At 55.6% G+C, this 26553-nt stretch overlaps 2 protein-coding genes across 11 annotated transcripts in view; one reads left to right on the top strand and one right to left on the bottom strand.

Annotated features, from left to right (window-relative positions):
- PER3 (period circadian regulator 3) overlaps positions 1-16442 on the top strand; it is a 52322-nt gene extending 35880 nt beyond the window's left edge. For 6 of the 10 annotated variants that reach the window (XM_036349487.1, XM_036349491.1, XM_036349490.1 and 3 more), the window contains 3 exons: positions 3197-3380; positions 4038-4176; positions 5051-5974. In XM_036349487.1, the coding sequence (XP_036205380.1) occupies positions 3197-3380; positions 4038-4176; positions 5051-5215 (488 nt within the window). In that variant the 3' untranslated portion in view covers positions 5216-5974. Of the gene's footprint in view, positions 1-3196; positions 3381-3935; positions 4177-5050; positions 5975-16324 lie in introns of those variants that run through there. The other 4 variants (XR_004974042.1, XM_036349492.1, XM_036349493.1 and 1 more) reach the window with 4 other exon arrangements.
- UTS2 (urotensin 2) lies at positions 11576-18502 on the bottom strand. The gene is made up of 4 exons (XM_036349497.1): positions 18298-18502; positions 16041-16154; positions 13160-13203; positions 11576-11840 (listed from the first exon to the last, which is right to left on the bottom strand). Exons 1-4 carry the CDS (start codon positions 18500-18502, stop codon positions 11727-11729), a joined length of 477 nt encoding a protein of 158 aa, XP_036205390.1. The 3' UTR covers positions 11576-11726.
- Between the last annotated feature and the right edge of the window lie 8051 nt (positions 18503-26553).

The following is a 26553-nucleotide window of genomic DNA, read 5'->3' on the forward strand; positions in this document are numbered from 1 at the left end:
TAGATTGAGCTGAAGACAATGATGATGTGTCCTCTCTGGGTGGAGCCGAGGGACTATTTAAATTTTGAGAAAGTTCAACCGTTTTTGCCTCTGGTGCCAAGGTGTCACAGATTGAATCCCAGAGGGAAAAGAAACATGGCAGGACCTTGTCAGATTCATGGTGTTTCTTTAATTGCTTTCCTACTTCAACCCAAGTTTTTAAATTAACAGTTCCATCCTCTGGAAGCCATTGACATACTTCTTCTATAAAACTTTCTGTCTCACTGGGAAAAACCTCAACTCCAATTCTGCTAGTAAGCATATGCGTTAAAAGATTAATACAGAGTCTTTTTTCTTTAGACTCAGTATGACCCATCTTGTCAATCTAAGTTCTGTACTAACTACCCGCTTACCCTACTTATTCTCTATGGGGGGGGGGGGTCTGCAGCACCCTACGGTGCAGTCCTATCCGTCCCAAGTACGGGGGGACTTACCTAAGGGAACACTGTTCGGGCGCCAGATGCCGGGGTCCAACCCCAGCAGGTCCAGGGGTCCCCAAAGGTGTGGATGGAGTCGGCGAAGAAGGAAGGACACGGAGACAGTGTTCAGTTGATCAGCAGCCTAGCCAGGATCTCTAGCCAGGATCTCCAGCGAAGTTCTGCTGTTTATTGTCTTGTTACATCCGTATTTATACCAGTTGATTTTAATCCTGTCAATTTCTATTACAAAGGTTAGGGCGTTTCTTATCTCCATTCCAGGGAGTAAAGATTATGTAGCTTAAGCATGATTGTTTGTAGTGATTAACTACCCGCCTGGCACTTAGTTAAGGAGTTTCATCCCCTCCCTGACTTCAGGGAAAAATTCCTACCTGGGAAAACAACCTTTCTAGGAGAGGCATCCCCTCCCTGACTTCAGGGAAAAATTCCTACCTGGGGAAACAACCTTTCTTGGAGAGGTGACCTTGGTTAAAACACACAGCGCTAAGGGGAGCAAACATATTAAGAACAGTATGCTATATATGCCAGGTCCCTTGAAACATATGCTGTGCAGATGTTTCTTTCCTGCAGCGACTGTGTCAAGCAGCAAGGATGGACCGGCTTCCGGCAGTAGGTCCTTTCTTTGTCCACATAAATTATAGAATCAGGTTCTTAGTTTCTACAAACAAAAAACAAAACCCTGCTGGATTTTGACGAATACTGTGTCGGATCGATAGGCTGGTTCTGGGAGGATTGTCACCCTGACAGTATTGAGTCTTCTGACCCATGAACATGATGCCTTTCTTTTTTATGTAGGTCTTTAATGTTTCTCAGCAATTTTTATTATTTTCCATGCACAGATCTTACACATACATGTTTTGCTTAAACTACCCCTAAGGGTTTCATATATTTGATGCTGTAGTGAATGACATTTTAAAAATCCAATCCCAAGCCCAGCCAGCGTGGCTCAGTGATTGAGTGTTGACCTATGAACCAGGAGGTCACTGGTTCGATTCCTGGTCAGGGCACATGCCCGAGTTGTGGGCTCCATCCCCAGTGGGGGGCATACAGGAGGCAGCTGATCAATAATTCCCTCTCATCATTGATGTTTCTCTCCCTCTCCCTTCCTCTCTGAACTCAATAAAAATACATTTAAAAAAATTAAAATAAAATTCCAATTTCCAATAGTTTGCTGTTAGCATATAGAAATTCAATCAGATTTTGAATTTTATATTCTGCAGTCTTCCTAAACTCATGTATTAGTTTTTGCAGCTCTTTCGCAGATCCTGTAGGACTTTTCCACGTGGACAGTCTTGCTGTCTGCGAATATAGCTTCACTTCTTCCTTATGATCTGGTGCCTATTGGACTGGCCAAGACCCCAGAGCAGTGTGAGCAGAGCACTGAGACAAGCGTGCCTGCCTTGCTCACAGAGTTGCACCATTAAGTGTGATGCCAGGTGTGGTTCCCTTAAATGTTCCCTGTCGGTAAGAGGGAGGACGTGCCTTTCCCCTGGTAATTCGCTGAGGTGTTTTCCTCCCCCTGTTGAGATACTCATATGGTTTTTTTTCTTATTTTATTAATATAGTGAATTATATTAATTTTCAAATCTTAAGTTAACCTTGTACTTGATCATGCTGTTTTATCTTTTTAACATATTGCTGGATTCTATACCCTAATAGTTTGTTAAGGAGTATTGCACCTATTATGAGAAATATTGATTTATTGGTTTCTTTCCTTGTCGGGTTTTGGTATTAGAGGAAGGATGGCCTTAAAACATGACTTGGGGACGTTTCCCTCTTCGTTTCCTGGAGGAGCTCGTTTTGAGTTGATGTGTCGTCCTTGCATGTTCGGTAGAATCGCACGCAGACGCCATCGGGCCTGCGGTTTTCTCTGTGAGAGGCTGTTAACAGCACATCTGATTTCTTTCATAGATTGCGGTCGACTCGGTCTTCTGTTCCTCCTTGAGGATCTTCGGGAATTTGTGTATTTCCAGGTTTTGTCCATTTCATCTAAGTTGTTGAATTTTTTGCCATAAACTTGTTGACAGCATTCTCTTACTCGCTGAGTGTCTGTAGAATCCATTGTGCTCTTACTGTTCTGACTCTGTTTACCAGTTGTATTGCCTTCTCCAGGAAACAGGTTTAATTGTTCCCGTTGTTGGCTTTGTGTTTTACCGATTTCCGCCCTGAGCTTTGTTACTCCCTTCTGTGTGCTTTCGGCGCTTATTTGCCCTTTTTCTAATTTCTTAAGGTGGGAGCTTAGACCGCTAATTAGTCACCTGTTCCCCCTAATAGGAACATTTAGTGCTTTCTGTTTTCCTCCACGCAGCGCCTTACTCATCCCTCAGGTTTGATGTGCGTGTTTTTATTTTCATTCAGTGTAAAGCAGTTTCTCACTTCCCCTGTGTTTTCTTTGACCATAGTTACTAGAAATTATTTGATTACCTAGTATTGGGAGTTTTCTAGGTATTTCGCTGGGTGCGAGCTGAATTGCAGACAGAACACATTCTTTATGCTTTTAAATGTCCTGGCACTTGCTGAGGGTCCAGCTTGGCCCATCCTGACCAGTGTCCCAGGCGCCCTGTGAGGGCATGTGCTCCGCAGGGTCGAGCGGCGTCCTCTGAGTGTGCCCTGGCCAGCCTGGCTGGTGACCCGGGGGGCAGGGCTGGTGGTGAGGGGCGGTGGCGGAATCAAGGAGCTGGCAGGCGTGTGCTGATCTGTTCCGTGCTGGCTCTTGGCAGGGAGCAGTGGCAGCAGCATGTGCCTCTCTGGTAGCGACGGCGCCTCTGAAGTCGCCCCCGACGGGCGGCAGCCTCGGGAAGTGCGGGCGGGGGACGCCGTTCCCCACGCAGCGGAGGAGCCCGTGTGGAGGATGATAGCACAGACGCCCGAGTGCGTCCTCATGACGTACCAGCTGCCCGAGAGGTAAGCGGCGCCTGGCAGACCCACTCCATCGGCTCCTAATCGGCTCTTCCATGGGGCCAGTGCCGAGTGGCTGTGAGCTGTTTATACACAGACCCTCGGGGAGCTGCGTTTTTAAATTCGTTCATTTGAAGTCCAATGATGAACGATTACGTGACACAGTGGTCACGGTGGTGGGGCACGCACGGCTGGTCCAGACTAAACAAAGGTGCTCCATCAGGGCAGGAGGACGGGGGGGGGGGGGGGAGGGGGGCGGGGGGAGGGGGGAAGGCAAGAGGGCAGGGGAGGCAGTGCTCCAGGCGGCGTGAGCAGGGCTGTTCTGTTCAGAGGGGCTGTCTCTGCACTCACAGTGGGGGGCTGAGGGCGTCTCTCTGGCGCCTCCTCAGACTCTGCACAGATGTCCCCGAGAAGAGGAGGTCTGGCTGCCCACGGGACAGAGGAGCAATGCCGTGTGTTTAGCACGTGCATCGTATGTGTAGCACGTGCACCGTATGTTTAGCGTGTGCATAGTATGTTTAGCGTGTGTCGTATGTTTAGCGTGTGCATCGTCACTCACAGGCGATGGAAAGCGCATCTCACAACAGGAAAAGCCCGTTCTCCGGGGGCGTGACAAGCACCCGGGCCCTCAGGGCCAGTGAGGTTGCTGCCGTCTGTTCTCAGGGTGCAAGACGTGGTCCTGAGGGAAGACCTGGCGAAGCTGGAGCGCATGAGGCGGCGGCAGCCACAGTTCTCCGCGGGGCAGCGGGCGGAGCTGGCCGGGGCGCAGAGCCGGGGCCTCCCTCCGGGAGCGGACACGCACGTGAGCACAGCGTCCGGCCGGGTCCTGGGCGGGAGGGTGCTGGGCGCGGAGTGTGGGTGGCAGGACCCTCCCGGCGACTTCTGTGTGGTGCGACGTCCGGCCGCTGAACAGCCGGTAGGCGTGGCCGGCTGGGGGCTGGGAGCGCGGGGTTCCTGACGCAGGCGGCGGCCTCCCGCCCGTCAGCCGGTTCCGGGGCGAGGGGGCAGAGCGCTGCTCTGAGCTGAGGTGGACGGGGAGCGAGGTGTCCGATCGCGTTCAGACGGGCGTGCATCTCTGAAGGGAGTTGAGACTCAAGAAGTGAGATCCACACCAGAGGGGTGTCCGTGCGTAGCGGGAGCCCCCGGGGACCCAGGTGGTCTTTGCTTTGATGCGTCCCCACAGGATGGACGCCCCGTTTGCCGGTGGCCGAGGGGCTGGCTCTGTAGTGATGGTGTGACGGCTGTGGGAGGTGATGTGTGAGGTCAGAACTTAGAACAAGAGGGTGAAGGGAGGTGCCCAGAAAGTGTGCACTGAGGCTTATGGGCTGAGCAAGTCCTGGAGTTCCCTCTTTCTAAGGAGAGGGTGCGAGCCTGCCTGTCGGAGGGCCATGTGCCATCTCCCCAAGACCAGGGCGGCTGGTCACTGCCAGGCCCTGTTTCCTTTAATCCCATCTTCCTGCTCCGTGAGTAAAGGGCCTGTGAGGAATGAGCCCCAAGCAGGTGAACAGAAGCGTTTAAAGTTGCTGTTGTTTACCTTCTAAGAAGGAGCGAGCGTGTGGATGTCCTGGACGTGAGTGGGTGTGGGAACTGGACGCGGTGCCTGGCCCGCATTTCACTGCCTGAGACGCCAGCTGGTGTCCCGTCAAATAACCCGCCTGCCTTGTTCCTCCTTGGAGGCCTGTGCCTCCTGCAGGGACAGAGCCGCGGGCGGTGGCACGGGAGGAGCCTGCAGCCAGGACCCCGGACGGCAGCTGAGTGGCTGTGAGGTGCCGAGCACAGCCTCCCGGGACATCTCGGAGCCCCTGACTGTAAATGACCGCGGCGTTGTCCTTGAACGCTAAGGTTTCTCCTCCTCGGCCTCTCGACGGAATCGCTTCTCCGAAACAGACTTGGTATATAGAATCTTTTCCTTCTCCCTGTTCCCGGCGTATGAAAACACAGCCGGCTTTTTCTGGCTCAGCTGTGTCCGGAGGACTGGAGGGCTTCGCAAAGCTGTGTGTGCAGCAGAGGGAGGGATAGTGAGCGTAGACGGCAGAGCCCAACCAGACCTCAGCCTCATGGCCTTGGCTCTGCTGCTACGTCCGTCATTCCCGTCCGAAGACGAGGCAAGTCCCGCCCATGGCCCTGCGCCTCCCGAGGTCCCTAAACTGTCCAGTCAGCACAGGTGACGCTGCCCCATGACCAGCACCAGACGCCCGTGAGCTCACAGCACCCGGCCCTCCTGTTTGCCGATGGCACGCGCTGCCCGCCGGCCCCGGGGTGCCGAGCTCCGAGGGCATCTGGACCATCCGCACAGAGGCTCCCCCTCGGGCTCCACCTGCCACGGAACCTGAGTCTCATCTGCAGAAGCGACCCGCTGCAGCCGGCTCATTCCGGGGCCGTTGAAGTTCGCTTCCGCGTGTGAAAGCTTCTGACTCAATCAGTGGTATTTCCTTTTTAATGTCTTTGTTTTTATGGTTGTAAATCATACAGTCATAATCAGTGATTGTAAATCATCGTATGATTGTAAATCATACATCAGTGATTGTAAAAAGGTTTGTAGAAATTAATATTGGTTTTATATGCGTCTGTGTTTAAATGCTTTTAAACCAAAACTACCAGTTAACGCTTTCTTTCCAGCTAATTTACACCAAAAGTCCGGCCCTGCCAGAGGTCTGGGGGCACTGCCTCTTTTTTGCCCCTAAACGGGGGTCAGTGGGGAGGGGCTGCACAGTGAGAGAGGTCGGGGGGGGGGGGGGGCTCGGTGTTGGGCGGGCGCAGCCCCCGCGGGACCCGTGCTCCCTGCAGCCGAGCTGGGTCTGCTCCGAGCAGCTGTGTCCCGGGTCAGCCAGCTCCTGCTCCTGCTCCTGCTCCTGCTCCTGCCTGCTCCTGCTCTGCTCCTGCTCTGCTCCTGCTCCTGCTCCTGCTCCTGCTCCTGCTCCTGCTCCTGCTCCTGCTCCTGCTCCTGCTCCTGCTCCTGCTCCTGCTCCTGCTCCTGCTCCTGCTCCTGCTCCTGCTCCTGCTCCTGCTCCTGCTCCTGCTCCTGCTCCTGCTCCTGCTCCTGCTCCTGCTCCTGCTCCTGCTCCTGCTCCTGCTCCTGCTCCTGCTCCTGCTCCTGCTCCTGCTCCTGCTCCTGCTCCTGCTCCTGCTCCTGCTCCTGCTCCTGCTCCTGCTCCTGCTCCTGCTCCTGCTCCTGCTCCTGCTCCTGCTCCTGCTCCTGCTCCTGCTCCTGCTCCTGCTCCTGCTCCTGCTCCTGCTCCTGCTCCTGCTCCTGCTCCTGCTCCTGCTCCTGCTCCTGCTCCTGCTCCTGCTCCTGCTCCTGCTCCTGCTCCTGCTCCTGCTCCTGCTCCTGCTCCTGCTCCTGCTCCTGCTCCTGCTCCTGCTCCTGCTCCTGCTCCTGCTCCTGCGGGGAAGGCACGCAGCTCCCTCCACGCAGGTCAGAAAGAGGAAGGAGGAGACGTGGGTCACGGGAGCCTGTCCTCTGCGCGGACGCGCTTACTTTTCCTCCTGGTGGCTGTGTCTGTGTGTGTGTGTTTGTGTGTGTGTGTGTGAGTGTGTGTCTGTGTGTTTGTGTGTGTGTGTGTGTCTCTGTGTGTGTGTGTCTGTGTTTGTGTGTGTGTCTCTGTGTGTGTGTCTGTGTGTTTTTGTGTGTCTGTGTGTGTGTCTGTGTGTGTGCCTGTGTGTTTTTGTGTGTCTGTGTGTGTGTCTGTGTGTGTGTCTGTGTGTGTGTGTTTGTGTGTGTGTGTCTGTGTGTGTGTTTTATTTTGTTTTAGGAAAACACTTGCTCCTCCTCCGAGTTTTACAGTTTTTGTAAAATGCGTCCTGGTGACATTAGGAGACTCGACCCTGCTGGGCCTCATTCTGGATCCCCTGACTCTCCGTCCCCGGGGCGTAGCCTCTGTGCAGAGTCGTTTCCTGGAAGGAGATTCTGTCTTTTACGGGGTCAGAACCTTTTCCAGATGCTTCCGATGACATTCCGTGGCATTTTTTAATATTAAGCGGCTCCCTGCAGATACGCCTGTTTTATGAACGAGAACCTGATGTCCCCTCATCTGGATTGTGAAATGATTTCTGAAGCCTGTGTTGCGCTGGGCAAGTTATGTGGTTTTTTATGTTTGCTCTTGGTGAAAAATGCCACTTTTTTTTTTTGATGAGTCACCCTGGCTGTTGTGCACCCGTAGAATCACTGTGCCTCCGATCAGAGCGGACACGCAGCTGTCCGGGCAGCGCTGCTGTGCGCGGACGTGTTTTAAACCTGCGTCCCACAGCGCGAGCCCTTCCCACGTGTTCCCGACGTGGTTGTACCTGCACCCGCTGCCTTCCCTGCCTTCTGAGTGCACGCCCCCGGGGCTTGATCTGAAACTGGTGCTCGCTGTGGGCGGATTCCTCAGCGTCTGGACTCTCGGTTTCGGCCTGTGGGTCAGCCGGTGCCCGTGGAGGCCGGGCTGCGGGCGCTGGGCGGCGAGGAGGGAGGCTGACCGCTCCCCACGGCCGCCAGCGCCCCTGGTCCTGCGGGCTTAGAGCTGCTGTACTGATGCCTCGAGAAAGTGCTAATGAAACGTGTGTCACAGGCTCCGATGTTTACATACATGTTCCCCGAGAGGCTGTACTTCCTGGGTGAGAGGTCAGGGCTTAGGAAAACAAAAGTGCTGTATGAATGGGACCGTTTTGCAACTAAGTGACGTTTCGTTATGATTCACAAGGTCAGCTTAATCCGAATGAACTTTCCTTTTGGCTGAATTTATAATTAGCTGTGTGAGTCCGCTCGTTTTTACTAGTTGTCAGTGTTTTAATGGGGGATCTTTTTTAAGTGGAAACAGTAAATAAACTACATGTAAAGCTTGGGAAGTGCGACAGGCCTTCACCCTGAGTCTGGTGTGTCGGGGGGACGTGGCCCAGGCGAGCTGGTTTCTCAGCAGGATTCGTGTTGTGGGTGTGAGAGCTGTGAGGGTGTGAGCTGTGGGGGTGTGAGCTGTGAGTGAGAGCTGGGGGGGTGTGGGCTGTGAGTGTGTGAGCTGTGACTGAGCTGTGGGGGTGTGAGCTGTGAGTATGTGAGCTGTGACTGAGCTGTGGGGGTGTGAGCTGTGAGTGTGTGAGCTGTGGGGGTGTGAGTTGTGGGTGTGGGCTGTGAGGGTGTGAGCTGTGGGGGTGTGAGTTGTGAGTGTGGGCTGTGAGGGTGTGAGCTGTGAGTATGTGAGCTGTGGGGGTGTGAGCTGTGAGTGTGTGAGCTGTGGGGGTGTGAGTTGTGAGTGTGGGCTGTGAGGGGTGTGAGCTGTGGGGGTGTGAGTTGTGAGTGTGGGCTGTGAGGGTGTGAGCTGTGAGTATGTGAGCTGTGGGGGTGTGAGCTGTGAGTGTGTGAGCTGTGGGGGTGTGAGTTGTGAGTGTGGGCTGTGAGGGTGTGAGCTGTGGGGGTGTGAGCTGTGAGTGTGGGCTGTGAGGGTGTGAGCTGTGGGGGTGTGAGCTGTGGGGGTGTGAGTTGTGAGTGTGGGCTGTGAGGGTGTGAGCTGTGGGGGTGTGAGTTGTGAGTGTGGGCTGTGAGGGTGTGAGCTGTGGGGGTGTGAGTTGTGAGTGTGGGCTGTGAGGGTGTGAGCTGTGGGGGTGTGAGTTGTGAGTGTGGGCTGTGAGGGTGTGAGCTGTGAGTATGTGAGCTGTGGGGGTGTGAGCTGTGGGGGTGTGAGCTGTGAGTGTGGGCTGTGAGGGTGTGAGCTGTGGGGGTGTGAGTTGTGAGTGTGGGCTGTGAGGGTGTGAGCTGTGAGTATGTGAGCTGTGGGGGTGTGAGCTGTGGGGGTGTGAGCTGTGAGTGTGGGCTGTGAGGGTGTGAGCTGTGGGGGTGTGAGCTGTGGGGGTGTGAGTTGTGAGTGTGGGCTGTGAGGGTGTGAGCTGTGGGGGTGTGAGCTGTGGGGGTGTGAGTTGTGAGTGTGGGCTGTGAGGGTGTGAGCTGTGGGGGTGTGAGCTGTGGGGGTGTGAGCTGTGGGGGTGTGAGTTGTGAGTGTGGGCTGTGAGGGTGTGAGCTGTGGGGGTGTGAGCTGTGGGGGTGTGAGCTGTGGGGGTGTGAGCTGTGACGGTGTGAGCTGTGGGGGTGTGAGCTGTGGGGGTGTGAGCTGTGAGGGTGTGAGCTGTGGGGGTGTGAGCTGTGGGGGTGTGAGCTGTGACGGTGTGAGCTGTGGGGGTGTGAGCTGTGGGGGTGTGAGCTGTGGGGGTGTGAGCTGTGGGGGTGTGAGCTGTGACGGTGTGAGCTGTGGGGGTGTGAGCTGTGGGGGTGTGAGTTGTGAGTGTGGGCTGTGAGGGTGTGAGCTGTGGGGGTGTGAGTTGTGAGTGTGGGCTGTGAGGGTGTGAGCTGTGGGGGTGTGAGTTGTGAGTGTGGGCTGTGAGGGTGTGAGCTGTGGGGTGTGAGTTGTGAGTGTGGGCTGTGAGGGTGTGAGCTGTGGGGTGTGAGCTGTGGGGGTGTGAGCTGTGGGGTGTGAGTTGTGAGTGTGGGCTGTGAGGGTGTGAGCTGTGGGGGTGTGAGCTGTGGGGGTGTGAGCTGTGGGGGTGAGCGCGTGTGGACGATCGGCGTTTCCCAGTCCTTACACGGAGGCGTCGGCAGGTCCTGAACCTGTGCCCACGTGGTTGATACCAATGTCAGTGCCAAGTTTATAAAGTCAATAACCAAGTGACTCCTCAGGACCCTCCAGTGAACCCATCTTCACCAAGTCTGGGTCACTGGTGGCAGCAACATCTCACAATTAAAATCGGAACCGAGCCTGAAACCAGCAGGACTTGCCACTGGTGCACCGTTCAGCCGTCTGCACCTTCCGTAACAAGCAGCAGGACACGCAGAAAACACGGTTTCCCAGAGAAGGGGCTGAGGTGGGCGGGGTGCCACCTGGGGAGGGCTCCCGCTAGGTGCCCACGTGCGTGGGGACAGGCTCGGACCGCGGAACCCGACTGCAAAGCCCATCTGCCCGGATAGCAGCCTCCCGTCCCCACACCAGGGAGGGGTGTAGAGCCGTGTGCAGTGGAACTCGCCTTCTCTCCGGGATCATAAATATGAATCGTCTTGTGGCTCAGAGTTCTGTTAGTGAGTTCGTATTGGTGCTGCCCCAGCGCGAGACACCCGTGTTCCCCCGCGGCCCGAGCGTGAGTGTGTTCTCGGTGACGCAGCCGCTCGCCGGCCCTGAGGCGTCTTTCCCGTCGGTCTGTCTGCAGTGGGGACGGGAGGTTGGCCTGTGCCCTGTGCGAGACTGGTGTTTGCTGAGATCAGTGGGCCGCTCTGCCCCTCCCAGGTGGTGGTGGGGTGCGTGCAGGGCTCGGGGGACGCCGAGGCGGTCCGTTCCTGCTGGAGGCACCTCTAGGGCTCCCTGTGCTCCGCCGCCTGGCCGCGTTTGCGTAGGTGTAGTCATAGAACGTAGGGTCCCACACGCCAGGCTGTTCCTTCCCCTCCACAGCCTTACGTCCCACCCACCTTCCCACTTGGTAAGAATGGGATTGTGGTTTCTGGGCCACGGGAACTGAGATCAAACCCGGCTCAGCGTCAGCAGATGCAGGTTTCCCATGTTCAGCACATGGTCAGCTAAGGGACAGGGCAGAGCACGGGGCCCCCCCCCCGCCAGCCTCAGGGGACTCAGATGGTCCCAGCCCTGTGGCCTCCCTCACTCCCGGGGGCTTTCCAAGTGGAGATGTGGGTTTTGTAAGTAATAACTCACGTCATCATTTTTGAGAGCTGAGAGGAGGTCATAGCTAAAATGATGTCATTTGTTTAAATGATTTGCAGTTTAACTATTTTAGCTAAATTTTCCTTTTAGGACTTTTTCTTAGCATTTGCTTATGTTCATTTATTAGCTTTATTTTTACATTTTCAGATAATTTTCTTAAAAAATCAATTGAAAAAAGAGCTAGAGATTTTAGAATCCTATGTAATAAAAGCATAATATGCAAATAGACCTAACAGGTCAGAACAACCAGTTGCTATGACATGCACTGACCACCAGGGGGCAGACACTCAATGCAGGAGCAGCCCCCTGGTGGTCAGTGCACTCCCACAGAGGGAGGGCTGCTCAGCCGGAAGCCAGGCTCGTGGCTGGCAGGAGCCTCTCCCGCCTCTGCTGCAGGTGGGCCATAAGGAGCAAGGGGTCCTGGACTGCGAGAAGGCACAGGCCAGGCTGAGGGACACCCCCCTCCAGTGCACGAATCTCATGCACCGGGCCTCTAGTATGTTTATAATTAAATAACCACTGATGCTATTTGCAAAACATAGAGGATTTATTTTCCGAATGACAATGAACAGGGCAGAGTTTGCCTAGCATTTCTTCTGGGCTCTTTTCAGATGAAGCGTGTCTGCTGTTCATTTTCTAAGACGGTTGGTTTTGAGTTGACAAGTAGGTGGTCCTCACTTCAGACGCAGTATTTCCAGAAGCACTCAGAGGGGTGCCCACGCTTCTCATGCTGCTCCCTGACTCGGGCCAAAAGTCGATTCAGCAAAATATCAGGGTCTTGTCCAGAGAAAGCCTGAAACCAAGACCCAACACACAAAAACAGATGGATCATCGATGAGTTAAAAGGAACTGGGGTCCAGACATAAGGCCTTTCCTCATGTTCTCGGGGACTTAACTGCAGTTGGAGCCCAGCATGTGGGCTCTAACCAGTGGCCCGTCCAGTGTGTGCAGCCCTAGGGTTGCCGAGAGTCTCCCTGCACCCTCGACCACCTATTTCTATTTAAACAATCTGTCCGTGCCCTGGCCAGTTTGGTTCAGTGGATAGAGCGTCGGCCTGCGCACTAAAAGGTCCCGGGTTCAGTTCCGGGCAAGGGCACATGCCCAGGTTGCAGGCTCCATCCCCAGTAGGAGGCATGCAGGAGGCAGCCGATCAATGATTCTCTCTCATCATTGATGTTTCTCTCTCTCCCTCTCCCTTCCTCTCTGAAATCAATAAGATACTTTTTAAAAAATAACTTCTTCATAACAAGTTCCGGATATGCGTATCTTCTGTGTAAAGCAGATCTTATTTGGCTTGAAACTAACTTCTTGGACCCTTGGTTTGGGGGGTATTCTAAATTTTCACAAGCAAATCACCCGTATGATATTAGAGTCTTTAACCAGAATTCTTCTGTTGAGAATATAAACATCTGAATGATGACTTCTAATTAGTCACAGGTAGAAGCCACCCCTTCCCCTTCAGGGTTACCCCAGGAGGGACCCAGCTGGGGCTCAGGTGGGACCCCAGGTGGTCTCCCCCGTGGGGCTCAGGTGGCGTGCCGTCCCTGGGACCGCGTGTCCCTGAGTAAGTTCGTGCAAGGATGTTAGCGGGAGAAGCTGCCTCTGGTCAGAGTGTCTGGGAAAGGCCTGGTGAAGTGAACTGAGCTGCTCGGGGATTCCTGCGCTTCCATGTGCCCACGGGCAGAGGTGCGCCAGGGCAGGAGCGGGGCAGGAGCGGGGCTGGGACGGTGCGCGGCTGCGGACGGGCTCAGGACTGGAAACGCGGATTTAGAGTTGGGGTGGGTGACGATCAGGTTCGGGTTTCTCTTTCAGCACTCAAGGCCTCCATTCACGGTCCTCATTTCTAACTTTCGGTGCCGTCCATCGTCCCCGTCACAGTCTCCTGCGGCCCCCAGCCCCTCCCCCCCCCCCCCCGCGCGCACCCTCCCCCTCAGTGTCTGCGTGTGTCCTTCCTCTCGGAAGTTACGCTCAGTGCTTCTCGAAGCTCCTCCGTCTGAAGCAGACCCCCCGCCCCCCGGGACCCTGGTGAGCTGCAGACTGGGACTCCGTGGTGCTGGGGTGAGGTCCGGTGTCAGCATCTCTCACATTTGTAGGCCTCACTCAGTCACTCACCTTTCTCGTGTTTCCTCTTGGGTTACGCACGTTGGTGCCGGCATCTAGAAAACAATATTGCGAAACGGTTCATCATCAGATCTGTTGCTCCCACTTCACGCTGGTCTTAGTAAAACACAGGCTGGACTATTACTGACGCATGTCTCGTTTCTGGCCGTCCTTGTCCCCCCGCGGCGGTGTTCGCCGAGGGCAGGGCAGCCCACACCCTGTTCCCTCTCCTGCAGAATTCACGGGGCGCTGCATTGTCCTCAACACTTAGCAGGTCAGTCGTTTATCAAAAACATTTTATAACCAACTCCTTCCTATTAAGCAATGCCTATGAGAAGTCTCCATTCCTTCTGGAATGTTCTGGGCATGTGGCAGTGCCTGGAGAAGTGCGGTCCTGGAGGAAGGGCAGGACCTTGTGTTGTACTGTGCGTCACACGCCTCACAGGCCTGCCTTGGTTGCACCGGGAAGGCCTGGCGCCCTGCGCTGAACGAGTCCCTCCGTCAAGTTCCTTTTTCCAACAGCATTTGCGGACTTCAGTCTCGGCCACACTTTGGTCATTCTCCCGGTGTTTCAGGGTTTCTCATCATTGCTGTTTGTCACTGGTGATCGATGGCCAGTGATCTCTGGTGTTACCATTGTCATCCTTAGGGGTGCCACAGACCAACACATACAAGATGGTGACTCAGATGTATGTGTTGTGGCTGCTCCGCCAACCAGCCGTCCCCCTGTCTCTCCCCTTCTCCTCAGGCCTCCTTGTTCCCCGAGACACAACAGTAGTGCAATGAGGCCAATGGATAGCCCTACAGTGGCCTCGGGTGTTCAAGTGAACGGAGGTATAACGCATCGCTCCCTTTAGACCAAAAGCTACGCTTAGTGAGGAAGGCGTGTGGAAACTGAGAGAGGCCAAACACCAGGCTGCTGGAGCCATTTAGCCAAGTAGTGAATGCAAAGGGGAAGTATTTCTTGTTTTGTTTTGTTTTTTTGTGAATCCTCCCCTAAGGGTATTTTTTCCATTGATTTTCAGAGAGTGTGGGAGGGAGGGAGAGAGCGAGAGAGAGAGAGAGAAACAGGGATATGAGATGTGAGACAGGGTCGAACCTGCAACCCAGGTGCGTGCCCTTGACCGGGAATCAACCCCACAGCTCTTCAGGGCGCAGGCTGCTGCTCTACCACTGAGCCACACTGGCCAGAGCGCAAAGGGACTAAAAGCGCTACCCCAGCGAACACACGAGTGATAAGACATGGAAAAGCCTTGCTGCTGGTGTGGGGAAAGCCTCAGAGGTCGGGGCAGACGCCCACGGCAGCCACAGCAGCCACAGCATTCCCTAAGCCACGTCCCATCTCTCCAGCCCTAGGACGGCTGTCAGGGGAGGGAGCTGCAGGAGGAGGAGGAAGCTGGCCGAGGCTGGTCATGCGGTTTAAGGAGAGCAGCCGTCATCACATCAGAGTGCAGGGAGCTGCCTGTATGGGAGCAGACGCCACCCAGGACTTCCACGGCTCCGAGGACAGGCCGGCTCTCCTGTTAGGGGCTAATGCTGCTGGCGGCTTTAGGTTGAAGACAATGCTCATTCGCCACCTGGGAAGCCTAGGGCCTTAGGAACAGGCTCAGTCTACTTGCCTGTGCTCTGCGAATGGCCAAGAAAGCCTGGGTGACAGCACCGCTGTTTGTAACGCGGTTTGCTGCATAGTTTAAGGCCACTGTGGAGACTTCCTGCCCAGAAAATGAAAGGTTCCTTTCAAACTGTGACTGCTCACTGACAGCGCCCCGTCCACCCAAGCACTCGGACGGAGACGGACCATGCGGTCGTGTGCTTTCATGCCGACACAGCAGCCGTCTGCAGCCCGTGGGCCAAGGAGCCCCTGGGCTGTCAAGTCTCATTTAGGAGCTGCATTTTGTGAGGCCGTAGCTGCCAGGGATGGCGGTTCCTCTGGGGGACCTGGGCACAGTCCACTGAAACCTGGGAGGGACTCCCCACTCTAGACGCCACCAAGAACACGCGTGACTCATGGGAAGAGGGCAGAGTAGCAGCATCCACAGGGGTTTGGAAGAAGTTGGCTCCGGCCCTCACGGGCGGCTTCGAGGGGCTCAGACTTCATGGAGGAAGGAACTGCCAGAAGCAGCACCAGGCGTGGAGGTGGGAGGGGTGACCGCGTTGCTGCATCTCCTGTGAAACTACCGGACGGGAAGGCGCCTCCCTGCTGGAGGCTCCGTGACGGTATTGTTAGTTAAGGCGCGCACAGCGTTGTTGTTTGGCCGTAGTGCTATGGCACACGTAATAGAACGCAGTTTCGTGTAGACAGTCACAGGCACCGGGAAGCCAAACGTTTCACTGTGCTGCGTGACCTGCTTCGTGGCGGTCGCCGCTGCACTGCGGGCTCTGGACCCACCCGCAGCGTCTCAGAGGCGCGCCTGCAGCAGCGTTGGCCGTGACTGTTATGTGTGTGTGGCTGTGCTGGCCGTTTTGCTTGCATTTCCTCACGGTCTCCTCACCATAACCCCATGAGGCGGTGTTTCTATCATGCCTGTCTACTGATGAAGGACCGGGTGCAGAAAGACTGTCATCTGCTTAAGATTTTAGCGAATGGGAAGCCAGCACCTGAAACTGCACTTACTAGAAACTGCATATACCCTCCCTCCCCCCAAAACAAAAGTCTGCGCAGAAGAAGATGCCCCGGTGCCAAGGAGAGCCGGTGCGTGCCAAGAGTTGGGAGGAGAGAGAAGAGGCTGCAGGGGGGCTCCGTGCCAGGGAGGGCCAGGCGGGTGACTGGTTTACTTATTTCATGAAGAGCATCTTTATGTCCCAGAGGAGGGCTCTGCCTCATGGGAGATGCGACTAGAGAGTGAACTCAGAGCCATAAAATCAGAGGAGCTGTCGCCACCAGAACCCTTACCTGCTTTCCCGAGCCCATCAGCTGTCTCTGCCCCTGGCGTCCCCAGCAGCCCGCGCAGAAGGGACAGGGACGCTCTGTCCAGTTCGTCCCGAGCTGACCCGCCTCCATCAGCTGCTGCACAGAGTAACGATGCGTATTAGCAACGTGGTTCCTCCTTCAGCCCGTTCCTTTCATCCGTTCCCTCTGTTCCCCATCGTCTTGGGGGCGGGGGACCAAGCACAGGGAGATCATACTAGAGAAGCTACCACAGCTAAGCCGATCGATCGTGGTGTTTTCATTAACAGGGGTGCTGCAGCCCAGTTTGCAAGCCAGCGGGACAGCCAGCCAAGAGGAGAGGATCTACTTCCGACTCGACCGCCTGCGACCAGCCACGCCGTCGACTGCCGTGAGTCGGGGTAGAGCTGCGCCCGGATCGGTTAAATGTGTTTCCACTGGAAGTGGCTCTTCCTCCTGCCCGGCATCTGCTGCTGCCTCTGGCTCGTGGGGACTTGGCGGGAAAATGGGGGGGGAGAGGGAAGGACCGGCTTTCTGCAAGCAGGGTTATGTGCTTCCTATTGGCAGAGATGCCATGGCCCCCCTTTCAGGCCTTTAAGAGGTCAAGGCCATTATTAGACAAGAGTCAGCTTTCAAATCCTCTTTAAAGAGCTTGACAGTAATGTTTCCCATGTGAAGTGCGGCCAACCTCAGGCCTCTGTCAGTTGGATAGAAAGTAGATATGGACGGGAAGAGCAGGAAGCACAGGGAAGGCATGTGGGTAGTGCCTGTGGGTGTGAGGCTTGGCCCGGGGTAGCTCTCGGCCAGGGGGCACCATGTTGAGATTGGAGACTCGGCGTCATGTGATGCATGTAACACAAGGCTTGCACGTCCCCAGCTGCAGCCTTCATCGAAAGACAGTGAGCCAACATGATAAAGGCACCTGAGCAAGTCCCAGCACTTCTGAGAATGTGAATGAGAACCTGTGAAGTCGGCCACATATACGTGCTGATGTCATAAAGGATCATTTATGGAGAAACAAATGAGAAAAAATATTCAGGCAAAAACTCTAACGTAAGGTGCCACCTGTTTGGAATTTGAGTGAGATGGCATCCTCATTTCATTGAAGTTTTTTTATTTTTTTTAAATACTTTTTTATTTCATCTAAGTTTTTAAAGTCATAATAATAATATGCACATTTTTGAAGATGAGCCAGCCGCTCCAAGCGGTGCTTGGCAATTATCAGAAAATTGGGAGAAACTTGAGAGACTAGAAGTTATAAAATCAGTGGCTAAGAAGAACTCTTTTTTTCTTCATTTAAAGAAAAATCGTTTAAAAGAACCCAAAATTAAAGACAAGATAGCCGAAACCGGTTTGGCTCAGTGGATAGAGCGTCGGTCTGCGGACTGGAAGGTCCCAGGTTCGATTCTGGTCAAGGGCATGTGCCTGGGTTGCGGGCACATCCCCAGTAGGAGGTGTGCAGGAGGCAGCTGATCGATGTTTCTCTCTCATCGATCTTTCTAACTCTCTATCTCTCTCCCTTCCTCTCTCTGTAAAAAATCAATAAAATATATTTAAAAAAAAAAAAAAAGACAAGATAAAACCCAGTGAAAATGTTTGTGGAACCTGCTCCCTAAGCATCAGTCCTCGTTTTTGTTTCTTAACCGGAAGAGGTGAGAGCACAGTACGCGTCTGCTTCACTCATGCGTTTTTTCGAATTGAACTCAGACCTGAACTGCATGCAGCGCCCACCCACAGGGAGAGGCGGGGGTGCGCGGGGGGCCGTGGTCTCCTGGCTCCAGCCGGTGGCTCTTTACATTTTTATACACTTTTTGTTCCATATGACATGTCAGACGGTTACTTCTCAACTTAAAATACGAAAGGATTAAAATTTAAATATTTCAAATCTCCAGTGGGAACAACCAAACTCTACATTCAAACAGTTCACTTAAAATTAAAACAAGAATAATGTTTTCCATTGAGTGCAACTTGTAACATTGAAAAGCTGACCCAGACCAAAAGTGAATCATGGACGTGACACGACATGAGCCGTGCTCCCATCCTTCATTCTAGTCTTGCACTTTGGAGAGAAAAACCACCTGTTCCCATAACTGGATCTGAAACGTGCTGTCAGGACCCCCGCGTGTCCGCTCCATAGCCGGCACTGGGCTTCACGAGACGCCCGCTGAGCAGGCGCGCCCATTCTCCTCTCTAGCACTGCACTGAGGACCCTGCTGAAGGCCCTTTCAGGACGCGCGCGCGCACGGGAAGCAAATCCTCTTACCTGAGAGCTGCAGGGGCCCTGCCCTGGCGCCCGGGGCGGGGAGGGAGAGGAGAGGCTGCAGGCATGCGAGGAAAAGCAGGCAGCAGGCCAGCCGGTACATGGCTGATCCCAGACAGGGCTCTCGCTTCCGGCTGCCGCTCTCCAGAACTTCGCTCCTTCTCATTCTGTGATCAGCGACGATATATATATTATCCTGTGACCTCATCCCATCCCCTCCCAAAAAAAGCAAATAAATTGATTGGCTGTGGAGGCTGAAAGGCAATCACTTGGCATTGATGTAATTTTTCAAGGCAACAACTCATAGGCAATAAATCTATTGTCTTGTTCCTGGTGTACAGCGTGGAGATTCTATAAAGAGCAGTTGAGTGTATGGATCTGGCAGACGGAGCGATCCAGGGCCATCAATCATGAGCTACCGGGTCGGGCAGAGCTGAGTGGCCAAGGCGAGATGGGATCGATGAGTCCCAGCACACCTGGGGCCGAATGTCACGAGGTGCGTCGTTTTCCTTCTCTTAATCCTTCATGCGCGAGTCCATGGGCTGCCAGGCTGTGTTTGGGACGGCCGTGCCCGCAGAAGGACAGCGTGTGGGTTAAAACTTAAACCCGGTTATTGACGACAGTGAAGACCCGTTCAAACACACAGCACCCATCCAGGCCCAGGCAGGTTTTGCACAGACAGGCAGCCTCGGGTAACACTGCCCGCACGTGGGTCTCAGAGAAGGCAGTGCCTTTCCTTAGAGTTGGGTGTCATGCAGGGAGGAGTGAAGAACAAGCCTGAAACCTTGCTGGTCGGTATTTCCAGAACTTCCCTGCTGTGCACCAACCCCCGGCCTGGTGCAAGCCCAGATTGGGGCATTCGCCGCCTCCAGGATGCCCTCCAGGCTGCCTTCTGCCCCACCAGCCTCCACTCTGCACCGCACGCACAAGCTCTTAGCACATAAGTCAGATCATATCCGTTTTTTTCCTCAAAACCCTATATTGACCTGAACATAAAAGTTAAAACTATAGAATTACTAGGGAAAAACATGAGCACACAACCTTCGGGTAGGCAAATATTTCTTAGGACACCAGCCATGTTAAAAACAAACAAACAAAAAACCGGGTAAATTGAACTTCATCAAAATTAGAAACGTGCTCTTTGCAAGATGCTGTTAAGAAAATGAAAAGACCAACCACTGCTGTGAGAAATACTCATGAAACACAGGCCCGACAGAAAGGCCGTCTCCTGGGCATTAAAAACACCCACCACCCAAGCCCAGGGCCCAAGGGAAAGAATGAACAAAGGCTTGACTAGCTGCCTCGCAGAGAAGGTCTACAGGAGCCGGTGAGGACAGGGAACAGCGCCCGACGTGTCATCAGAGAAACGCAACCAAGACCTCGGTGAGGCGGCCGCCAGCTGGCAGCACCGAGTGGTGGCGCCTGGGCGCTGGGCGCGGGGGACGCCCCACAGCACAGCCCCTCTGGGCACTTTCTTATCGAGGACGCACCCTGACCTGCGCGGCAGAGGGCCCTCTCTCAGGTACGCGCCCGAGTGACATGCAGACATGGCCAACACGCGCACACACACACACACACATGCACACACATATGCACACACGCGCACATGCATACACATGAGCGCAAACGCGCACATACATGCACATGCACGCACACACGTGCATAACAGCTTTATTCATAATTGTGAAAAACTGGCAGCAACCCCAACATCCACCAGCCGTGGTGGATGAATTGCTAGATCTCTCCATGGGATCCTGCCCAGCCATGCAAAGGAGCTTCCGATAAACACAGATACCATCCCTCTCCCTCTCCCTCTCCTTGTCCTTCTCTCCCTCCATAGTTTCTTGCCTTACCATCTCTCTGTCCATATATATCTCATTCTTTTTTTCTCTTGGCAAGAACTGGTTTACTGCCCGGCCAATGTGGCTCAGTGGTTGAGCATTGACCTATGAACCAGGAGGTCACGGTTCAATTCCTGGTCAGGGCACGGGCCCGGGTTGTGGGCTCGATCCCCAGTGTGGGGCATGCAGGAGGCAGCTGATCCATGATTCTCATCATTGATGTTTCTATCTCTCCCTCTCCCTGTCTCTCTGAAATCAATCTGCTTGGCCAAATATACACCCCACTGCCAAAATTTATCTTTGTTCAGTTTAAGCAACCAACTCAGGCACCTCACTTCAGCTTCAAATGAAATTTGCAAACTCCCAGGACAGGGTCTCTGTGGCCAGGCTCCGCTAGGCGTTTGCTGACGCCCCTGCAAGGGCAGCTCTTTGCAAGAGAGGCCGGTGGCCCACAGACATCCCTGGAATATGACACAGCAAGAGCCCAAAGACACTTACACCCAGTCAGCCTGCTCCCAGCAGCGCCCCGAGGGAAAGAGGAGGAGCACCGAATCCCCTGAGCCTCTGCAGCCTCGTCTGGGGGGCAGGACAGGGGCTCACTCACCGGCACACGGGCACCAAGAGGGGCCGAGGTGGACGGGGGCAGGCCTGGGGAAGGGCAGCGGGGAGCGGTGGGGACCAGCACCGTGGACAGCTCTCAAGGCAGCCGGTCACCCAGCTGGAGTGTTAGGACCTGCATCGTGAGGGCCACGCAAATTCCACATGGAAAACAACAGCTACAAGTTCTGTGTATTTCACACAAGACACACCCACAGCCATGGTTCAGCCCACAGGCACCCGGTTTTTGCCTGAATGCCCCACCTCAGTGTGTAACGTCGTACAGTATGCAGTTTCTGTAATTTGGGGGATCGTGAGAATGGTAGCTGAGGGTTTTCAAAACTTAAAAATAGGATAACATTAAAGAACTAGAATATAAGCTAATTGACACTTGCCAAAAATGTGACTATTTGGACAAGAACTGGTATATAATGTTACAAATGCAAAATAGTTGTGTTAAGGTAAAGGAATTTTTTCTTAAAATGCCGGTCTGAATGCCAATGTGTGCACATGTGTGTCTGTGTGTGTGTCTGTGTGTATGACTGTGTGTGTCTGTGTGTATGTGTGTGTATGTGTGGCTGTGTGTGTATTTGTGTCTGTGTGTGTGTGGCTGTGTGTGTGTGGGGCTGTGTGTGTGTGGGGCTGTGTGTGTATCTGTGACTCTGTGTGTGTGTGTGTGTGTGTGTGCATGTGTGCGTGTAGCTGTGTGAGTGCAGAATCTCTGAAACCTGCATGGTTTTCCTTCAGTTGGCAGGAGCAAGAGAGGAAGCCAGGGAGAGGCCAGGGAAGAGAGTTCCTAGAAGCAGGGCCCCTCGTGGTGAAGGTGGCAGAAGAGGAAGGACCAGGGGGTGTAGGTGGCAACGCAGGTCCTAGCAGCATCGACAAGCACAGTGTGGGTGCCGCCTGGAGCCTGATGGGAGTGGGTGCCAGAAAGAAGGGAGAGGAGGGGGTGGAGGCGATGAACACAGCACTCTCTCATGAGAAGGGAGTAGGCCGGGAAGCCAGCAGGGAGGGTCCAGGGTCAGGAGAGATGGTTAAGGAGGTGACATCACCAATGGCTTTCTTTTCTTATTTTTTATAAAATATATATTTATTGATTTCAGAGAGGAAGGGAGAGGGAAAGAGATAGAAACATCAGTGATGAGAGAGAATCATTGATCGGCTGCCTCCTGCACGCCCCACACTGGGGACTGAGCCCACAACCCAGGCAGGGGCCCTGACCGGGAATCAAGCCGTGACCTCCTGGCTCAGAGGTCGACGCTCAACCTCTGAGCCCCGCCAGCCGGGCTCGATGGCTTCCTTGGCTGTGTGCACGGCCAGGCCCGCCTTCTGCACGTGCAGCCTCACGGCGACCGAGGTGGCAGAGCCCAGTGCTGGGGTCCAGCCCGGCCGGCTGCTACGAAGCCCCGTGCCCCCCCGACCGAAGCCAGCGGCCAGCGTGCCCGCGGGGCGGGTGCCCCCAGCTCCGGGCCGGTTCTGAGCGGGAAGAACATGCAGCCCCGACTCTGTTCACATTCCTTCTCGGTGGCGGCAACCAGGTGTGGACGCCAAGGTGCCCCTGGTGCCTGCTGCCAGGGTCGTGGTTTAAGGAACGATCTCTTCCTTCTGGAAAAGCCCTGCCAGTGCCGCCAGGGCTGCCTCCCCAGGTCCCTGGCTGCTCAGTGCGGCCGCCACGGGGGCCGGGCTGCTGGGCTGTTTGTTTGCGGCACTGACATCCCTCCACGACCCCACATCACTGGAGGGGGCGGGGCGGGGGGGCCGATCCCTTTAGGGACACGCCTCCCCAATAAGTTAGGAGCCTAATGACTAGGTATAACTCACCAGGAGGAAGAGAATGCGTGCCCACACATAGGAAATAAGGATAGGGCAGCCCTGGCCAGCGTTGCTCAGTGGTTAGAGCATTGGCCTGCACACTGTAGGGTCACAGGTTCAATTCCTGGTCAAGGGCACGTACCTGGGTTGCAGGTCCAATCCTGCCCTCCCTCCTCCCCCATTGGGGTGCGTGTGGCCAGGCCACCTGGGTCTTTCCACTCCTTCCCTAAACCCAAGGGGTCCCGGTGCTCTGGACGGGTTGGCTATAGACCGGAGGTCCCTGGGTGCTCGGGTCCCTGCGCTGCGGGACTGTGTGCCCAGCACCCTCCCTGAACCGGGTGACCACACGGGGAGATGGCTGCGTTCCCAGGGATGAGAGCGCGGTCGGTGGGCCTGGGTCTTTGTCAGGTGCTGGGAACGAGTCCCGCGTCCGCTTGGAACGGCCTCACTCGGCGGCACTGGTGCGCACACGGCTGCACGTCCCTCAGGCGTCACTTTCCAGCCGTTTCCTGTGACTTGGAAGCCACTTCGCAGCGAAGGATGAGCTGCCAAAGGGAGTCTCAGATCTGACGTCATCGCAGGGGATGCGTCAGGCCCCGCGAGCGACTGAGTAATGTCCGCCCGACCTGCTGCCTTGATTCATCCGATTGCACCGGAGGCACCAGGGGTGACTCAGTGTCCCCGACGGCCGGCTTCAGCGGCAGGTTAGTCATGCCTCTGGCTCGGAGGAGGCGCGGGATGGGGGGCGCGGGGGGGGTGGGGTGGGGGGGGAGTATTGATTGTGACCGAGCTGCGTGAGATGCTGGAGGGAGTGAGAGCCCAGCACGTCGGTGCTGAGAGGAGCCCGGCCGGGCCTGCGGGTGGTCCGATGGGGGCCGTGTCTCCGTTCCCCGTCCTCGAGCACATGTGCTGGGAGGTCAGGTGGCCTCCTCCACGCAGAGCCTCAGCCCGCTTCCTGGGGGCGTTGCGTCCTCCCCCCCCCCCCCCCCCCCCCCCGCACAGTCACGAAGCCTGGACGCCGGGTCCTCGTCTGTTCCCTGTGAGCTGTTTCTAGGTCGGAACTGACTTCACCCGAGTCCACTTTTAAAAGTGGACTCTCTCCTCCGCTTTCGAAAAATAGAGCATTGTTTCTGTTTAAATAGTTTAATCTGTGTTACCTCTCCTTTTTTGTTCTTAATCCTCATCCGAGGATATTTTCCATTGATTTTTAGGGAGAGTGGAAAAGAGAGGGAGAGACAGACAGAAACATCGATGTGAGGAGACACATAGATGGGTTGCCTCCTGCACGTGCCTGACCAGGGCCCAGGCCGGGGAGGAGCCTGCAACCGAGGTACATGCCCTTGACCGGTATCGAACCCGGGACCCTTCGGTCCGCAGGCCATGCTCTATCCATTGAGCCACACCAGCCAGGGCCTGTGTTACCTCTTTGTTGTCAATGTCTCCCCACAAAACCCACCCAGAACCCCCTGTGGCCGGGCCACCCGGGTCTCCCCATTCCTCCCTGAGCCCAGCGGGTCCCCGTGCATCGGCCGGGCTGGCTCTAGACCTGGGGTCCCACAGCCCCCTCCGCAGGGGTTTCGTTTGCCAGAACTCAGGGCAACGCTGACTCAGGTCCCAGTTTACTGAAGGACGTGATGAAGGACCGGGGAACAGCCAGCTGCAGGGGCACGGGGCGAGGTGTGGGAGGGTCCCCCTCAGAGCTCCAACCCATGGAGTTGGGGTGCATCACCTGGCAGGTGGGCGTGCTCCCCAACCTGGAAGGTCCCGGACCCTGCACTGTCGGGACCTTGCAGAGGCTCCTCAGGTTCAAGTCACACCCCCTTCCAGCCCCTCCCCTCTCCTGGGGCTGAAAATGCCAACGTTCTCGGCCTGGCTGGTCTTCCCAGCGGCCAGCCCCCACCCAGAGCCACCTCCTTTGAAAACAAGACGCTCCTGTCACCCAGGAAGTGACAGGGCTGCCGGGGTTCCGTGTCAGGACGTGGAGCCCCAGACCAAGTATTAGAACAAAAGCTGCTCCTGGTGCCCTCATCACCTAGGAAACGGCGCGGCTTCAGGAGCTGTCAGGACGCGGGGCAGATGCGCGCATATTTCTTCCTATAAATGACAGTGCTGCATGAAGAACAGGCACATTAACGGAATTAAAATGTTAAACACTCTCTCCATCAAGTGAAGAGACCGAGCCAGCCCCCATCCTGGGCCGGCCCGTCCCTGCGGGTCACGTTGAAGGTTTCACTTCAGCGCTTACACCTCGTGTGTGGTCCTCCTCTGCCTGGAGTCCTCTGCTCGCCCGCTCACTGTGCTTCCAGCCAGACCATTCGTTTTCCCGTCGAGGGCGCTGCCCTGGGCGCACTCAGCAGCCGGCGTCCTGGCCCGGTCCCTGGGCTGGCTCTGCCTCCCGCCCCTGCCCCCCCCCCCGCCCCCGCCCCACCCCACACCCAAGGTGCGTCATCGGTGAGTCAGGCTCTCCCTCCAGCCAGGTTTCGTTCAATATCAAGGTCAGAGGGAGAGGCGTTTCCCGAAAACCCCTCCTGTCCATCCCCTCCACTTGCAGTCTCTGCTCCCAGGTTCCATCGTCGGCAGGACCCGCGCGAGGACCTGGCTGCCGAAAACCCTCCGGCCACGCCATCCGAGGCAGGACATCTCAGACGGAGGAGGTTAGAGTGCTGGCCTCCCGCCTCTTCAGCTCACGTGGGAACTGTGGGGCCCGGGCATAACTGACACCCCAAACTGTGTCCAGACGATGGCTGTGCCTGGAAACGGTCCCTTGGGGTGAGGACTGGTGGAGGCGACAGCTCGCCACTTCGGACAGGGCAGGGCCATTCCCTGGGGCCAGGGGCCGCCAGCACGAGCCCCGACATGTTGCCTTTCTGCTCAAGCCCCGGAAACGGTTCCATTAACATTAGGCCGTGTGTTCCCCCAAATGGCCTTTGTTGTTAGTGTTGCTGTCGCCCTGTTATTATTTTTTTAATCCTCGCTGAAGGAGTGAGGATATTGTTTCCATTGATTCTAAAGTGAGTGGGACAGGTCCAGGGGGTGGGGGGGGGGGGGGAGAAGCATCAATGTGACAGACATATCACATGGGTCGGTGGCCTCCCACACCCACCCCAATGAGGGGAGGGGGGAAGGCAGGATTGGACCTGCAACCCAGGTACGTGCCCTTGACCAGGAATCGAACCTGTGACCCTACGGTGTGCAGGCCGGTGCTCTAACCACTGAGAAACACTGGCCAGGGCTGCCCTATTCTTATTTCCTATCTGTGGGCACGCATTCTCTTTTTTAAAAAATATATTCTATTGATGTTTTACAGAGAGGAAGGGAGAGGGATAGAGAGTTAGAAACATCAATCAGCTGCCTCCTGCACATCCCCTACTGGGGATGTGCCCGCAACCAAGGTACATGCCCTTGACCGGAATCGAACCTGGGACCCTTCAGTCCGCAGACCGACGCTCTATCCACTGAGCCAAACCGGCCAGGGCCGCATTCTCTTTCTTCTGGTGAGTTACACCTAGTCATTAGGCTCCTGACTTACTGGGGAAGCGTGTCCCTGATGAGGTGCCTCCGATTTCATTCTCCCCCATCGGGGGCCATGTCAGCCTTGGGGAGAGTGGCTCCGTGGTCTCAGACGTCTTCCCTTCCCACCCAGGGAGAGGAGGGGCTTGGGTCTCTGGGCTCCTTTCCCACCCAGCGCTTTCTCCCTGGATCCCAGCCGGGTGTCTGGGCCGAGGGGCATCTGCTGCCCTCTGGTGGTGGAGGGTGTGCACGGGCTGGCTGAAAAGCTCCTCCTGAAATCTAAGACGTACAGAGTGAACGCGCCCGCACCTGTTGTCCCGTTGATATTGAGTGTCAGCAGTAAACGGCACGTCCGTCTGCCCTGAACGCTTTAAAGCATTATTGTGGCAAGTTATGCCTGACAGACACGTGCCATCGGCACCGTGGTGAGTGTGCCGTGGGGGGCGTTAAGACGTTCACACGGTTGTGCAGTTACCACCATCCCTCTCCCGTGCTCTTC

Source organism: Myotis myotis, unplaced genomic scaffold, assembly GCF_014108235.1.
Source record: "Myotis myotis isolate mMyoMyo1 unplaced genomic scaffold, mMyoMyo1.p scaffold_m19_p_2, whole genome shotgun sequence".
Classification (NCBI taxonomy): Eukaryota; Metazoa; Chordata; class Mammalia; order Chiroptera; family Vespertilionidae; genus Myotis; species Myotis myotis.

Bases quoted from the DNA above. Each gene is read 5' to 3' on its own strand.
- UTS2 (XM_036349497.1), bottom strand. From the start codon at position 18,502: ATGAGGTCACAGGATAATATATATATCGTCGCTGATCACAGAATGAGA. The intron at 16,155-18,297 runs GTAAGAGGATTT...TACTCTGTGCAG, and splicing joins AGGGCCCCTGCAGCTCTCAG to CAGCTGATGGAGGCGGGTCA. The intron at 13,204-16,040 runs GTAAGGGTTCTG...ATTGTTTTCTAG, and splicing joins TGATGGGCTCGGGAAAGCAG to ATGCCGGCACCAACGTGCGT.